Source organism: Triticum dicoccoides, chromosome 5B, assembly GCF_002162155.2.
Source record: "Triticum dicoccoides isolate Atlit2015 ecotype Zavitan chromosome 5B, WEW_v2.0, whole genome shotgun sequence".
Classification (NCBI taxonomy): domain Eukaryota; kingdom Viridiplantae; phylum Streptophyta; class Magnoliopsida; order Poales; family Poaceae; genus Triticum; species Triticum dicoccoides.
Window position 1 is genome coordinate 479,306,598 of NC_041389.1, and position 17,019 is coordinate 479,323,616.

At 45.9% G+C, this 17,019-nt stretch overlaps 1 protein-coding gene across 1 annotated transcript; it reads right to left on the reverse strand.

Annotated features, from left to right (window-relative positions):
- Window positions 1–3,563: 3,563 nt before the first annotated feature.
- On the reverse strand, window positions 3,564–6,809 carry LOC119310969. Its single transcript, XM_037586594.1, has 5 exons — window positions 6,633–6,809; window positions 6,178–6,281; window positions 4,619–5,449; window positions 4,369–4,524; window positions 3,564–4,288 (listed from the first exon to the last, which is right to left on the reverse strand). The coding sequence occupies exons 1-5, from the start codon at window positions 6,667–6,669 to the stop codon at window positions 3,845–3,847; spliced, it is 1,572 nt and encodes a 523-aa protein (XP_037442491.1). The 5' UTR covers window positions 6,670–6,809; the 3' UTR covers window positions 3,564–3,844.
- Between the last annotated feature and the right edge of the window lie 10,210 nt (window positions 6,810–17,019).

Here is a 17,019-nt window from a genome sequence, read left to right on the forward strand (position 1 = left end):
ACACACGACATTCTCTTCAAAACTGTTTGCGTTAGGCCACCTTGCACAAACGTTTACCATATAAAACTAGTGTGATGAACAGTCTTTGCCACACAGTTTCTTCTATGCATCGTGTGTGATGCATTCAGTAACGCAAACGATAAAATTGTTAATATTGTCTGTGATGGCAACGCTATCACAAATGATTTAACGGGGAAAATTGTGTGATGTACATGCAAACGAAAACGTTTTCCTTGAAGCGACTGTGTGGGGTATATATACGAACGAAAAGGTTTAGCGGGGACTAAATGTGTGGGATGTACTTACGACTGAAAATGATTTCGTTTATATAATTGTATTTTTTAGCACTACTGTACGTATAACCGTATTTGCTCGCTCGCCGGTCGCACACGACCTCATTTTGCCGAGCGTGTGTGCCAGGAGGGCATATCCCCGACGGTTCTGGGTCGTGTGGGAAGGACCCCCCTTATCGCCCACACTCACTTGGCGACAGTTTCAAATGCCGTCGCGGAAAGAGGTTAAAAACCACCATTTATATAGCACCTCGCTATACCAGTGTATGTTCATATTGGCTACCGCATGTGGCATTGAGCTTGTTGTTGACACTCCAACGGTGGAAGCATAAGCCCTTCCAGATGGCCTTATCCTAGCTGGTCAATCTGCGTGAAATAGAATCATTGTCAACAGGTATATTTGGAGGTCGTTGAAGTTATGAAGAACTGTGGTAATTCTCTCGGTCCAGCAGTAGAGATTATGAGGAATGTATAAATTTAGCTCAAGGCTTTAGTTCCATTATTTGTGATCATTGTCCTAGGGAAAGTAATATGGTGGCATATATTCTTGCCTGTAATGAAGAGGTGCCTCTCTTGATTATTTGGCATGTGGATCTACCTGGTTTTATTTTTAATGCAATATCAAACGATGTAAGTTTTTTTTATAATCAATAAAGCGCTATGATGGCTTTCCTTAAAAAATTGCCATGTGATTTACTGAGGGCCTTCATGACACCTTTAAAGTCATTCCTTATGAAAAATTCCATATATTCAGCACTACTGCTATCCAGAAGGACCACCGTGTTCCATTAATAACACACATTGGGTAAACAATATTTTACAAAAATGATCCAAAACTGAATGGAAATAGAAACAGTCCTTTTATTTTTACAAATAGGACCCCCAACAAACCAATGGAAAACGTGATTGAGTTCGTAACATCTTCCTCACATGCACAACCTCGTTGTTGTTGGCACAGTGCCACTTGGGACGGAAAAGCCCCCATGACACCACAACATAAACTCCATGGTGAAGAAGCAATGATTCCCATCTGGCATCTTGGTCGGGAGCAAGAAGAAAAGGCTGCCCTTCAGCCTTCGGATTCGATGGCGTGCAAACGAATGGTGGAGCGGGCGCCATAGCCACTACCAAGCAACCATCAGAGGTTAGCTCTTTCCCGGGCTGAACCTCCATCTCCCTCCCGCTTCATCTTCACCACCACGAAGACCCTGCAAGCAAGACAGGGATCAAACCAACTCTAGAGTAGGGAACCAATCGAGCTTACTGGCGGAGATGTCAACAACGCACTCCTTAGCAGCAACTAATCTCCAGCCGCCACCACCACCTAGACCGTGGTCGCGTGACCCATCAGCCACTGCTCACATGCAACCGCGGCACACTCCACATCCTACATACCTAAGAGACGCATCCCCACTAAGTGATTTATCTTAATGACCTCTCTGTGGCCGATACTAAGGCCGGAGGTTTAACCTCCTTTTCAAAAAAAATTAGTACAAACAGCTAAAATAAAAAATAAAAAATGTGTGGGTGGATGCATAGTCTAAAGAGGTGGTGTCAGTGGGAGCTCTTGTTCTCCGCTCTTGTGCTAAAAGTGGACGATGTAGTGGGCCCAATTAGGGTGCCTGCATATGTCTCTCTCGCGCACAAGAAAAACATCGCTACACTCTTAGAAGAAAGCCGAGACCATTTAGAAAACCGTGAACTCGTGGGTCTTAAAAATTGACTACCTGATTTTTTAAAGATTTAATCAACCTATTATTGAAAAAAAATATGATTGTTAAATAAATATCAATGCATTTTAAAATAGTTCAGGAATTTTATTTTTTTCGTAAATATATGAAATGCTCATGAAAATTTAAAATATCTTAATTATTATTTTAAAATAAAACCATAGAGTAAGAAATAATCATGTATTAGTAAAGTAAGTAAGAAAAGAAACTTAAAAAGAAAGGAAACAAAAACCAGAAATGAAAAATACAAATAAAAAGGGAAATAAAAAACTAAAATAGTTTACTCCGTCCGATCCATATTAATTGACGCTGTTTTTTTACATTGTACTAAAGCAAGTCAGTAATATGGATTGAAGGGAGTAGAAGAAAACGGGTGAAAATCGGCGGTGAAGACGAAAACAAAACGAGTGAAAGCTAGAGATTAAAACAGCTCGTATCCTTGGCCTGCCCGAGTTGGGCCGGCCCATGTGCATGCAGGTCGCCTGTTATAGCGACAACTCTTTTTTTTTTGCGAGTCTGTTATAGCTACAACTCGTCGCTTTAGGCGAAGAATAGAAATTCCAGCGGGTTTTTCTTTTATATTTTCTCGAATACACGTGAGTGTGCGTACTATATTATAAAAAAGGAAATGGGGTGATGAGCCCCTCCACAATAGTGTTACAAGATTTTACATGAACACCATCACCACCTCCCCCTCTATTCACTACTCTCTACTCTGATGCTAACTTGCCGCACTAGCCCACTCTTCCACCCGGTTAAAGAAATCGCTAAGTTCCAGCATTTTTTCCAGCGTTTTGCCTATAAGAAAGAGGGGGGAAAAAAGAAAATTCCAGAGTTTGTTGAAGTTCGGAAGGAAAGAAGGGTTGGCATTGGTTTGGTCTTCTCCAGTTCTTTCGCCAGAAGTTTTGTGGAAATGCTGAGACTCGAAGGTTTCCGGATGTACTTTTGGTTATATTAGAGACATTTGTGGTTCGTGTATGTTCTAATTTCTTTGATCTGACTGAATAAAGGTCGATCGTTAGACGATCATTTGCTTAGGTCTATCCAAGGAATATTGGATCGTGTCCACCTTTAAGCATGGCATTGCTCATGGGCAACTCTCTTTGACTGTGGGCATTTTTTTTTCTTTTGAGTAAAATGGCAATTCAGCATATTAAAAAAGCTGTAAACTATTACCCAGAGTATCATCTAAACTCTTGTTTTTCAGTATCAAAGAGAGATTGGTTGGAACACAAAACAAAATGCACATTACTAACATTTCTGCAGCAGGATTTCCACGGAAGGAAGAAATACAACTCTTGAGAGAGAATTTAGTAGGAGGCTTTGCTGTTCTCAAACCACTAAGAGAATTCAACTTATATATCGATCATGCATGCACAAAAACAATGAGATTCAAAGGCAGCTGACAAATGAGCTGATCACTAGCACAAATTAGTATTCCCTCCATTCCAAATTAAGTATCTCAACTTTGTACTTTATACAAAATTGAGACACTTATTTTGGTACGGAGGGAGTATAATATTTCCGGCAAACATCCACGAGTAAATAACATGCTGGCCTCTAATCTGTCTGGAAATGGTGAAGCAACAAAATCTTCTGTGACCGCCTGCTTTCAGTTCATTTCCCCGACCTCATCCGTCTGCGGTAAACATTACTATAGTTTTGCATGATTGAACATTAACGAACTTCTGGTAATTTAAGAAACAAAGTAGGACCTATGAAAACCAACAACTATCATCAAGCAATTCTGATGGTTAGGAAAAGACGACGCATCGTAGACAATACAATTTGGTATGGTTCAACATGCGCAACAAATGCTAATCAGGCATCTACATCTTCAACACCGAAGCACCAACTGCAAGGCTCCACCACTTCTAACATCACGCTGGAGGGAACTTTCCCCGTGACATGTACTCTGATAGCCAAACGCGCCTTGACGGTCTCCATGATGATATCCTCCCCCATTGGGATGCACATGTAAGGTGAGGCCGCCTCGAGGGCACCACTCTCCGTATAGTACCTTCTCTGAGGTATATTGACGCTACACCCTCCAGAACTCTGACAGCCATGACTTGTGTCCAAGGTGAGGCGCTCGAGCGATGTCGCGTTCTCCACAATGTGGCATGTCAACTCGACCAAGCTCTTTGCGGAGCTGAAGCCCACTATCGTCACACTCTTTAGGCTGGTGTGGCGCTGTTGTGGTAGTCGCCTCAGTTGCGAGGCATTCCGAATAACTGACTCATGCTCCATGGAAGGCTGACGTACCTACATAGAAAAGTCAAGATTCTCACATCAGCAGTTCTACAATAGACACTAGGTATGCTTGCAAGATGAGAGTAACCTACTTCCAAGATGAAAGTCTCCAGGCGAGGAGAAGCTTCAAGAAAAGAAACCAGAGAAAGGTAATCATAATCTGGTGAAATAGCTTCATTTCCAATTAGAGAAATATGCAAGTACTCGAGGTGGAGGAATTTGCGAGATAGCGTTGGTGTACTGATCATCTGCACAAAGATATACAGATTAATTATTTACTAGGTGTGTCAGCTATTATATGCAAAAAGCAAGTCTGTACTCATCTAAACTTTCAGAATATACCTCATTAGGCGAGGATATGACAAGCGTTTCAACATTTGGTGCATAGGACAGAAGCTTGGTCCGAGCATGCAAGACAATGTTGGACTGACCAAATTCTAAACACTCCATGTGTACATTCTTTACTTGCAATGCACTTCCGAATGAAATCGATACTAAGCTACCAGAGAACTGAAAACTGGAGATATTTGGAGCATTGCTGTCTATCACTTGCAGATTTCTGCATATAGACACTCTCAGGACCCTAAGCCGCCGCAGCAGACAAGGTATCTTCAGGCAAACTATCTCCGGGCAATTCAGGAGTCCCAAATGCTCCAATGCAGCACAATTGTAAAGAAGGCCCTCTAGCTCATCGTCAGCAATCAACACATTACTCAGAAATAAAATTGCCAAGCTTCTCCAGCGACCAAGCCCAGCCGTGGGACGAAAGGCACAGATGCCTATGTCAAGATACCGAATCGAGTTTTCACTCCCATTAAATAAAAGCGAGCATGGGAAACTGTAGTATGCTTCGTCCTCAGCGGTAGCGGGCAGATAAAGAGTGAGCTCTTCAATTCCTGCTGTAACAGCAATACGAAGCCAGCTATTGATATAACAGGAATCAACCTTGTCGCAGTCAAAAAGTTCAATCCTTAGTTTCTTCATGCCAACGCCGGAGTGATTTTGCAGAATATGGTCAATTTTGCTGATGTGATCTCCATTCAAACCTAGTATTCTCTGACGTAAGTCAAGGTTGGGATAGCATCTCCATGATCTCCAAAATGTGTGTGATGCACAAGCCAAGCGGGCAGCGTTTTGCAGTGACATTCGGGCATGAATACGTCGGCAGATATCCTAGATACAAGCACAGCAGGATAGTAACTAGGGTTACAAAAGGAATGTATAAACTGATATGCAAAAACTTGCTGTATTACACACTTAGATAGTACAGCCCATGCACTGGGACGGAATTGCCGCGAATGGATTGGGACCATATAGGAGCTTTTGAGGAAGTGTGAATATACAATTGCAATCTTACAGGCATATGGCAGTCCACAAGAATTATTTATGTGCATTTATGTCAGTCAACATTCAGATATCCATAGGATGATGCTATATTATACGATGTGATACAATTAGATATAACAATGACCAAGTATAGCAACAAAGCAAGAACTAAAAATGTACATCTGGATAGGGTATAAATAAAAAATATGAAAATTCTATGCCAAAAAAAGGGTAATTCAAGCTTCCACTACTACTGGAAGCATTAAGCAATTATCTAATGTGAACAGTTAAGAAAAAGACAATTGGCAGCCGATAAATTGAAGCCTGTATACACTTTCTCTCTTGGAGAAAACAAGCTGGAGACTTACAGCTCAAGTGCTCAGTGTTTTGGCTTAGTCACAAAAAATTAAACGGGCGCTCAGGTAGTCAAAATTGGTAAAACTTCCTAACATAACTACTGTAGGTGTTTATTCGTCAAGAAAAAGCCGACCAGTATTTCCCTGAAATCCAAATCTGTGCACCCCTCTAGCACACACAATGGTGATTTACTTGCAATCTATGTCGCCAGCTCATACCTCTGGAAGGTCGTCCAATGATCGCATCACTTCGCCACCTCGAGAATCATCATCTTGCTGGGAGGGTGAGCCCTTTGGATTGCACATCGGAGCAATCGGTCCACCTGGGATACATGACATGGTGACTGATGAGTGCAGAAAACAGTGGGATACAATTCACAAGCAAACTGACATATATCCAGTTCGTTTACGTTATCTCTATGAACATTTCCTGGCAAGTCAACAGTTGGATTCAAGGGCAAGGCTACTCTTCTATCCTCCTATTCCCCCACAAAACTGCGCCCGGAATAAACGTTGCCGCCGAGTTAGACAAACAGACTACGACTGAGATCAGTTTTTAACCCCGTCGAATGGATCTAAGAAAATTAAAGGGGGCGAACAAGAACAATTGAACGTAGGCTGGGACAGATCTACTACCGATCATTGAGAGATAAAGGGGGGAGAAGGAGGCGTACTGTCTGGGGTTTCCCCCGTCGGCGGCGGATCTTGCATCGCCGAATACCCCAGGCGGGGGCGACGGCGACGGTGTAGCTCTCCGAGCCTTTTTGAGGCCCTGTCGTCCGACGAGACCCTGCCTGCGCCAGTGCAGACGAACGAGCCTACGACAGATTTGTTTTCTTTTTTTTTTCTTGATGAAGATGAAGAAATCATACGCTCTTTTTTAGGGGATGGCCTACTCTAGATTTTTTTTCTCTTTTTTTTTCTGAGAAAAGAATCTAGATTTTTTTCTCGTGTGAAGAAAGAATGGCCTAGTAATGTTGGGCTACACGGGGGAGTAGGTGGAATGTTGGCCCAGTAATGCAAGGCTCTAATACCTAAATAAACCTTACAAAAAGAACACGCCTAGCGAACCAACCTGTGGTTGAATGGTCAGAGGGACTGTGGTATTCCCAGCCCACCAGGTTTAAATCCTGATGCTTGTATTTATTCCTGGATTTATTTCAAGATTTTCGGCGATGTACATTCAGTGGGAGGAGACGTTCATGGATGAGTGTATGCGCGTGTATATGAGCGCTTGTGACTGTACTGATGTTCAAAAAAAAAAGAACACGCCTAAATGAGTACATCTTCTCAACGACAAAAATGAGTACGAGTATTACTTAATTTTGCTGAACGAACGAGCGAGGGTTTGCAGCGCCGCCGCTAGGAATTTTTTTTGTTCCCTCGCCTCTAGCTACCATCTTGGCGCCTAGAGGTGAGGTACCTCGCATTTTCAGAGTGCTACGGTCTTCGTCTCGTCTAGTGATCATCATATTTTGTGACAATAAATTTGCTCTCATTCTTTTAGCGATGCCATGAGGTTAGAGAGTTTTATGTCCTCGCAGATCCGATTATTTCGATCTGATGAGTTTAGGTTGGTGTGTCAAAGTTTTCCTATTGGATTGTTTCTTTGTGAAGTTGAAGTGTTTCATCGACATCATGGTGGAGATTTTGTGATCCGATGTCCTGCAATTCTAGGGGATCATCCCTAGCCCAGGTACATTCACCGATTAAGGTTTCCCATTTTTTTGATGGGCAACTCAAGGTGCTTTCAAAAATCATTATTTGTAATGTTTATGTGGGTGAAAGAGTGACAACATCGTTGCTCCAGTCTAATTGCACCTTTTTATCGAAGTCTTTAGAGTATTTCTTCTAACAGAGATTTATTGCAGTGAAGAAGGTGTTTCCAAAAGATTTTATTATAATTCTTAGTCATAGGAGTTACTTTGTATTTTCTTGGATTTTAAATCCTAATTTACGAGTATGAATAAAATTGCATGTGTTTCTATAAAAAACTTAATTTTGTTGAAAAAATCTCTGAAATTTGCTCGAAAAAATGAATCTTTTTTTAGAAGGATACCCTAAGAAAAAGCTCTGAACAGAGTAGCTCAAACATGACTGGGTGGAAGCTTCCATCGATGAGATTTACAATAACCATATGTAAACTAATACTCCCTCTGTTCCAAAATATAATGATTTCTCTATTTTCGTGCTTCAACTTTGACCATAAATTTAACCAACGAGACCGACTACGGCGAGAGCAAAAGTTATACCAGTGAATTCATATTCAAAAGAAGTTTTCAATTATATAATTTTTTCTCCTGCTGCAGTCGGTCTCGTTGGTTAAATTTATGGTCAAAGTTAGACCCCGGGAAGCGCGGACGCACTATATTTTGGAATGGAGGGAGTATAAGATTTTTAGGTAACTGCTTTATTTTTTTAGGTCATTAGTTTAGTTTATAGAGAAAATAGTTATTTGTAGAAGGTTAGAGGAAAATAGCCAACAAGTACTCCCTCCATTTAAAAATACTTGTCGGAAAAAATGGATGTATCTAACCGTATTTTAATTCTAGATATATTTATTTTTATTCTTTCCGGTGACATGTAATTTTTCTGCGAGGGTAAAACTGAGCTTATTCCATAGTGACGGGATTACAGTCAGCTAATACAAGATCATGAATATGAAATAATTGGAGGAGCTTGTGTGGAAAATGTAGGATGATAATATTGTGTTGTGTTGTACTAACCCTCGTATGGGGTATATATAGAAGTATATGAGGGGTAGAGGTTGAGTACAAGGCAAGATATTATGTGTTTAAACTAAGCTTATCTCTATCTCTTCTTATCTCTACGTTTATACTTCTAACATTCCCCCTCAGTCATAGCGGGAGTGAAGCAGATGATTACGACTGAAGTTGAAGTCTTGCGCTTCCGTCGTCTTCTCCGCTATGCCATCATCACTACGTCTCTGATGGGTTGACACCTAGGACGGTGACCGTGTCCCCTTCTGGCGTCTCCCTTGTCTCTCATCTATTCCCTCCCGCAGTCACAGCGGGAGTGGCGTGGATGCTGGTGACGACGCGGACGCTGTTGACTGGAGTTGTCGCTGTAGACGTGGTCGTGTGTGTCGATGTTGATGTAGCCGATCATGATGTCGCCGTGGTCGAGGTAGTCTCGGTCGATGGTGTGGTCGTCGTGGATGATGAAACCGCACAAAGTCGGAGGCGCAAAAAAATGCATTATGACGGAGTTGCAGACGTGGACGATGCACCTTGCGGATGTCAGAGGGTGTCGTGGGCGATGAGTCCATTGGTTTTGCCAAGACCGGAGGAAGCCCATTGAGCACACATCGGTTTTGCCAGAACCGTGCGGCCGTGTAGGGTCGTCACTGTAGTGACGCCGTGTTGATGCAGGCATGCCATCATGGATGACGCGGTCATTGATGAAACTATGTACCTAGGGTAGGGTCATGGACCTATCCAAGGTACCCTCCCCAAGGACATCTCTAGAAGAAACTACCTTTCAGTCGACCTGGAAGGATTCCACTTGACGGACTTGAAGACACTCGACCATGAAGCCACTCACTCGATCGCCAGAAGATCTAGAGTCACTCTGCACCCAAACGGTCTGTTATTAAGTAGTCTTTATTGTCATGATAGCACTTTATGTAGGGCGTTACCAGTAACGTCAGGCCTTAATGTACTTTAAACCCTGCATAACTGAGGGCCGGAGGGGTCTGGCAGACTCTATATAAGCCACCCCCCTCCTTAGTGTAAAGGGTTCACACCCCTGTAACTCATACGCATATAATCCAGTCGACCACCTCCGGGCTCCGAGACGTAGGGCTATTACTTCCTCCAAGAAGGGCCTGAACTCATAAATCCCTTGTGTATACAACTACTCCACAGCTAGGATCTTGCCTCTCGATACCTACCCCCCTTTCTACTGTCAGACTTAGAACCACGACAGTTGGCACCCACCGTGGGGCAGGTGTTTTAGCGACTTATTGGAGAAGTTGCAATTTTTTTCGATCTCCTTCACCATGGTTTCAGGCGGAGTTTTGGTCGAGGGCCGCGAGATCCGTCTCGGCGCGCTCACCTTCACCGCCGACGACTCTACTTGGCTTCAGGAGGCTCCACTCGACATCGACGCGCTCCCGGTCCACGGAGCGACACACTTTCGCGTGTGTGTCCGCGGCGTCCTCCTGTGGCAACAGTCGACCCAGTATCGGTCGGTCGTTGTGTCATCCTCCCTCCCTGCTTCTCGCCGGTGCAAGCGCTCTGGTCGGTCGAGGCTTCAGCGGTGGGTGAGGCACACGGTGGCCCGCAAGTCGTCCACCCCCCAAGTCGCGGCAATCGAGCCCGACGAATCTCTCTACGGCCTGTTCGACCTGTCGACTGGCTCCGCATAGACTGCATCCGAGTGCGACAGCAGTGATCCAGCGGTGGAGGTCCTGATGGTCAATGGACCGCGCAGTCCTCCCGGCTTCCCCCGCACCGACGGAGGCGACGGTGGAGGCGACCCAGCGCAGGTCCACGAAGAGTATCAACCCGAGCCACGCACTTCGCTGCAAAGAGAAGATCTTCGCCGGCGGAACATGGATGCGATGCATTACTCCTATCGTTGGAGAAACCCCCGAGGCTCGCGCCTTGGAGGACGCGCGTTTGGCCAACCTGGCTGAGCGCACTCGACTGGGGAACCTCCAGCGAGCACTCGACGAGCGTGCACAACAACGGGTCCCGGACTCCAGTCGACGTCAGCTCTTTCCACCACCGACTCAGGTATATCAAACTCCGATTCAGAATTTAGCAGCTGCAGCCCGTATAGCAGAGTCAATTCAGCCTTCCCAGTCAGAGGCTGGCAGAGGCTTGATGCAGATCAGAGATTTGCTCCGGGCAGCAGGAGATCAAAATTCAGCCGTATCACAATCGTGGAACAGGATTCACAGCAGATCCGTCGCTGCGAATACAGTCCAGTCGGCCCATAGCCCTAGATCGCCCCCGAGGCGTGAGGGACGTGGAGGTCGGCGTGATCAGTATGATGACCGATTCGATCGCGATGATTGGCGTCGAGTGCCCACTCCACCCCCAAGAGGTGGGTCGTACGCCCCTCGACAGCAAGATGACAGACGCCAGCACAGTGTTGGACGAAGGGTTCCAGTCGACCCCAGAGAACCAGGCTTGATGCGAGATCCATCATCGTTCAAGGTTTGGTTGATTGGAACAGAGCTCACCGAGAAGGCCATGACAGAGATGTGCCCATCAGCAGCAGAGTTCACGTCTCAGGACCGGAGTGTTTTAGCAGAGCTATCAGGGCCGCGGTGATTCCTCCCAATTTCAGGTTGGCGACTGGAGTCAGTAAGTTCACCTGCGAGTCCAAGCCCGATACTTGGCTTGAAGACTACCGAGTGGCTGTTCAGATTGGCGGCGGCAATGATGAGGTAGCCATGAAACACTTGCCTCTTATGTTGGAGAGCTCGGCCAGAGCATGGCTGAATCAGTTGGCGCCTAGCAGTATTTACACTTGGGAAGATCTTGCCCGAGTGTTTGTCAGAACATTTGAAGGAACTTGCAAGCGACCAGCAGGGTTGACAGAGCTGCAGGTTTGCGTGCAAAAGTCGAATGAGACTCTAAGGGATTACATCCAGAGGTGGATCACGTTGCATCACACCATGGAAAATGTATCTAATCATCAAACAGTATGTGCCTTCAAGGAAGGCGTCAAGAACAGAGACCTAAGTTTAAAATTCGGTCGGACCGGAGACATGACCCTGAGTCGGATGATGGAGATTGCCACCAAGTATGCCAATGGTGAAGAAGAAGACCGACTCCGGAGTGGCAAGTACAAGCCAACCGCTCATGAAACCGGGGGAGGGAACTCCAGTCGGAAACAGAAGCGGAAAGCCGAGCCAGCTGCTCCTGGAGAAACCTTGGCCGTGGCTCAAGGCAAGTATAAAGGGAAGCCCAAAGAACCTTGGAACCCTAAGAAGGTGAAAGACAAGGAGGGAAATGACGTGATGGATTTGCCATGCCACATCCACATGAAGAAAGATGAGGAGGGTAACTTCATTTACCCAAAGCATACCACTCGACAGTGTCGGCTCTTGATACAGCAATTCTAAGGGAAACAACCCAAAGATAAGGAAAAGGAGTCGGACAAAATTGAGGACAAGGGGGATAGTAATGAGGAATATCCCCAGGTGAATTCCACTCTGGTGATTTGTGCTGACATAGAGAGCAAAAGCCGATTGAAAGTTATCAACCGAGAAGTGAATATGGTTGCTCCGAAGACTCCCAATTATCTGAAATGGTCTCAGACTGCCATCACCTTCGACCAGTCCGATCACCCGACACACATAGCCACCCCTGGGAGGCAAGCTCTGGTGGTCGACCCAGTCGTTGAAGGCACTCGACTGACTAAAGTGTTGATGGATGGTGGTAGTAGCTTGAATATATTGTACGCAGAGACGCTGAAAGGGATGGGCATTCCGATGTCCAGACTCAGTACCAGCAACATGAGTTTCTATGGAGTCATTCCTGGCAAGAAGGCTGCGTCACTCGGCCAGATTGCTCTTGATGTGGTTTTCGGAGATTCCAAACATTTCCGCAAGGAAAAGTTGACATTTGAGGTTGTAGATTTCCAGAGTGCCTATCACGCTATTTTGGGCAGGCCAGCTTACTCACGTTTTATGGCTCGACCATGTTACGTGTACCTTAAATTGAAGATGCCTGGCCCCAAAAGTGTGATCACTATTACTGGTAATCGCAAGAAGGCGGAAGAGTGCTTTCAGAAAGGCTCAAAGATTGCCGATGCTCAGATGGTAGCAGAAGAGTGGCAAGAACACCAAAAAATGCAGACCCGAGTGATTTGTTGCGAGCTAAGAAGCCTGCTACAGAATCAGCATTTCAATCGTCCGGTGAGACAAAGCTAGTTCACATCCACCTGACCGCCCCCAACGCTGCTCCGACTAATATCTCCACAACACTCGACCCCAAATAGGAAGAAGCGCTCATCCAGTTCCTCCGTGAGAACTAGGACATCTTTGCATGGAAACCTTCTGACATGCCAGGTGTGCCCAGGGGGCTGGCTGAGCACCGTCTGCGAGTTGACTCAAAGGCGAAACCTGTCAAGGAACATCTGCGGTGGTCCATCGTCCAGAAAAGGAAAGCCATTGGCGAAGAGGTGGCTCGGCTCTTAGCAGCAGAGTTTATTCGAGAGATCTACCACTCCGAGTGGCTCGCCAATGTTGTGATGGTCCCCAAGAAGGACAAGTCACTTCGCATGTGCATTGACTTTAAACATATCAATCGGGCCTGCCCGAAAGATCATTTTCCTCTCCCCCGCATCGACCAAATAGTCGACTCGACTGCGGGATGTGTGCGACTATCTTTCTTAGATGCATATTCCGGGTACCATCAGATCCGTCTGTATGGACCCGATGAGATCAAAACAACTTTCATCACCCCATTCGGGTGCTTCTGTTATGTCACCATGCCATTCGGCCTCAAAAATGCTGGAGCCACGTTCATGAGGATGATTCAGAAGTGTTTGCTCACTCAAATCAGTCAGAATGTGGAAGCGTACATAGATGATATTGTGGTCAAGTCACGAAAAGGTTCCGACCTGCTGACTGACCTTGCTGAAACATTTGCCAACCTCAGGAGGTATGATATCAAGCTTAATCCATCAAAGTGCACATTCGGAGTTCCTGGCGGAAAATTACTCGGTTTTCTCGTTTCTGAACGAGGAATCGACGCAAATCCAGAGAAAGTGGGCACTATACTCCGAATGAAAAGACTTGTGCGTGTGCACGATGTTCAGAAGCTTACTGGTTGCTTGGCCGCTTTAAGTCGATTCATCTCTTGTCTCGATGAAAAGGCATTGCCTCTTTACCGACTGATGAAGAAGTCAGACAAGTTTGAGTGGACTCCTGAAGCTGATGCAGCGTTTGTAGAGCTAAAAGCCCTGCTTTCCACCCGGCCGGTGCTTGCTGCCCCGATCAGCAAAGAGCCTTTGCTGCTTTACATTGCAGCCACAGGACAAGTTGTCAGTACAGTACTTACGGTCGAGCGAGAAGAAGAAGGAAAAGCCTTTAAAGTTCAGCGCCCAGTATATTACATTTTTGAAGTTCTGACCCTGTCAAAGCAAAGATACCCTCATTACCAGAAGCTTGTGTATGGGATCTATATGACCATGAAGAAAGTTGCTCACTACTTCTCTGACCATGCCATCACAGTCGTCAGCGACGCCCCATTGTCAGAGATTCTGCACAATAGAGATGCAACTGGTCGAGTGGCAAAATGGATGATTGAACTCCTTCCCCTGGATATCCGATTCGAGGCAAAGAAAGCTATCAAGTCCCAAGCAATAGCAGATTTCCTCGCTGAGTGGACTGAACAGCAACTGCCGACTCAAGTTCACTCGAAACACTGGACCATGTTCTTTGATGGCTCTAAGATGCTGAATGGTTCTGGTGCTAGGGTAGTGTTGGTTTCCCCCCGAGGAGACAAGCTCAGATATGTACTCCAGATTCACTTTGATTCCTCCAACAACGAAGCAGGATACGAAGCACTTCTGTATGGGTTGCGTATGGCCATTTCACTCGGCGTCCGTCGCCTCATGGTCTACGGCGACTCAGATTTGGTGGTTAACCAAGTGATGAAGGAGTGGGACATCAGAAGCCCAGCTATGACTGGTTACTGCAATGCAGTAAGAAAGCTGGAGAAGAAATTCGAGGGGTTAGAGCTTCATCATATACCCCGACTGAAGAATCAAGTAGCCGATGATCTGGCAAAGATAGGTTCCAAGAGAGAATCCATTCCCAGTGGTGTGTTTTTGGAACATATCCACGCGCCTTCAGTTCAAGAGGACCCTTTCACCGAAGAAGCCCCGCAGCCAAAAAGTGCCACGGATCCGACTGAAGTCGAGGTCCCAGCCGTGGTCGACCTGAGCATGGAAGTTCTGGTTATCATTCCCGACTAGACAGTGCCTTACATCGCATATATCCTAAGGAAAGAGCTCCCAGAGAATGAAGAAGAGGCTCGACAGATCGTTCGTCGATCCAAGGCCTTTACTGTCATGAAGGGACAGTTGTACAAAGAAAGCGCGACTGGAGCCAGTCAGAAGTGCATAATGCCGGAAGGGGGCCGGATAATTCTCAACGACATCCACTCGGGGACCTGTGGCCATCATGCATCCTCTCGGACTATTGTGGCTAAAGCATACCGAGCGGGTTTTTACTGGCCCAGAGCAAATGAAATGGCGAAAGAGATAGTCGACAAGTGTGAAGGATGTCAGTTCTACTCCAATATGTCGCACAAGCCCGCCTCAGCCTTGAATACCATTCCAATCGGCTGGCCCTTTGCTGTTTGGGGGTTAGATATGGTTGTGCCACTGAGAACTGGCAGGAGCGGCTTCACCCATGTATTGGTGGCAGTCGACAAGTTCACCAAGTGGATCGAAGCTAAGCCTATTAAAAATCTTGATGCCGGCACTGCCATCAGCTTCATCAGAGAATTGATATTCAGATATGGAGTTACGCATAGCATCATCACCGATAATGGGTCGAACTTCGATTCCGACCAATTCAAAGCCTTCTGCGCTTCTCAAGGCACACGAGTCGACTACGCTTCAGTCGCCCACCCCCAGTCGAATGGACAAAGGCACTGCCATCAGCTTCATCAGAGAATTGATATTCAGATATGGAGTTCCACATAGCATCATCACCGATAATGGGTCGAACTTCGATTCCGACCAATTCAAAGCCTTCTGCGCTTCTCAAGGCACACGAGTCGACTACGCTTCAGTCGCCCACCCCCAGTCGAATGGACAAGCAGAAAGAGCCAACGGCCTAATTCTCAAAGGACTGAAACCCCGTTTGATGCATGACCTCAAACACGCAGCAGGTGCATGGGTCAACGAACTTCCATCAGTTCTTTGGGGATTGAGGACTACTCCAAATCGGTCAACTGGGAGAACTCCATTCTTTCTGGTTTATGGAGCTGAAGCGGTTCTGCCGAGTGATCTGCTTCACAATGTACCGCGAGTCGAGCTCTACTCTGAAGTTGAAGCAGAGCAAGCCTGGCAGGAAGCAGTCGATCTTCTGGAAGAAGAAAGAGAGATGGCCATGATCCGATCGACCATCTATTAGCAATACTTGCGTCGATTCTACGCCAGAAATGTGAAGAGTCGGGCCTTCCAAGAAGGAGACTTGGTCCTCCGAGTGGATCAACAGAAGCCGCACAAACTTGCCCCTACTTGGGAAGGTCCTTTCATCATCACCAAAGTTCTCCACAATGGAGCATACCGTCTTTACAATGTCGGTCGCCAGGTTGATGAGCCACGAGCTTGGAATGCGGACCTGCTCCGCCCCTTTTACACTTAAAGTATTCACTCGGATGAGTTGTAATAAAAGTACTCCTGTAGTTTGCTTATCAAAGACAAAAGTTTTATAATTTTCTCATTGATTGTTGTTGCTTTTGTTTATAAGAGAAATCCCCTAGTGGGTGGCTTAGCCGCGAATCTATTTCTCCTAAGTTTGTAAAAAAAATTCTACCGAGTGACGAGCTGGCCTCTCACTCGAAGGTTTAGCTGCGAATCCGTTTCACCTAAGTACTCGAAAATCCTACCGAGTGGAGAGCAAGCCTCTCACTCGGAGGCTTAGCTGCGAATCTGTTTTGCCTAAGTACTTTAAAATCCTACCGAGTGGTGAGCCAGCCTCCCACTCGGAGGCTTAGTTGCAGTCCAAGTACTCGCCTAAGTATTTAAAAATCCCACCGAGTGGAGAGCAATTCTCCCACTCGGGGGCTTAGCTGCAGTCCAAGTACTCGCCTAAGTGTTTAAAATCCTACCGAGTGGTGAGCCAGCCTCCCACTCGGAGGCTTAGCTGCAGTCCAAGTACTCGCCTAAGTATCAAATACAATGTGCGCTCTACAAGGATGACGAGGTGCAGGTCGACTGCCACCTTCTCCTTCGGAGCTACACCACAAATACGAAAATCCTACCGAGTGGAGAGCAATCCTCCCACTTGGGGGCTTAGCTGCAGTCCAGTACTCGCCTAAGTATTTAAAAATCCTACCGAGT

Bases quoted from the DNA above. Each gene is read 5' to 3' on its own strand.
- LOC119310969 (XM_037586594.1), bottom strand. From the start codon at position 6,669: ATGCAAGATCCGCCGCCGACGGGGGAAACCCCAGACA. The intron at 5,450-6,177 runs GTATGAGCTGGC...GCTTGTATCTAG, and splicing joins CATTGGACGACCTTCCAGAG to GATATCTGCCGACGTATTCA. The intron at 4,289-4,368 runs GTAGGTTACTCT...TTTTCTATGTAG, and splicing joins TGGAGACTTTCATCTTGGAA to GTACGTCAGCCTTCCATGGA.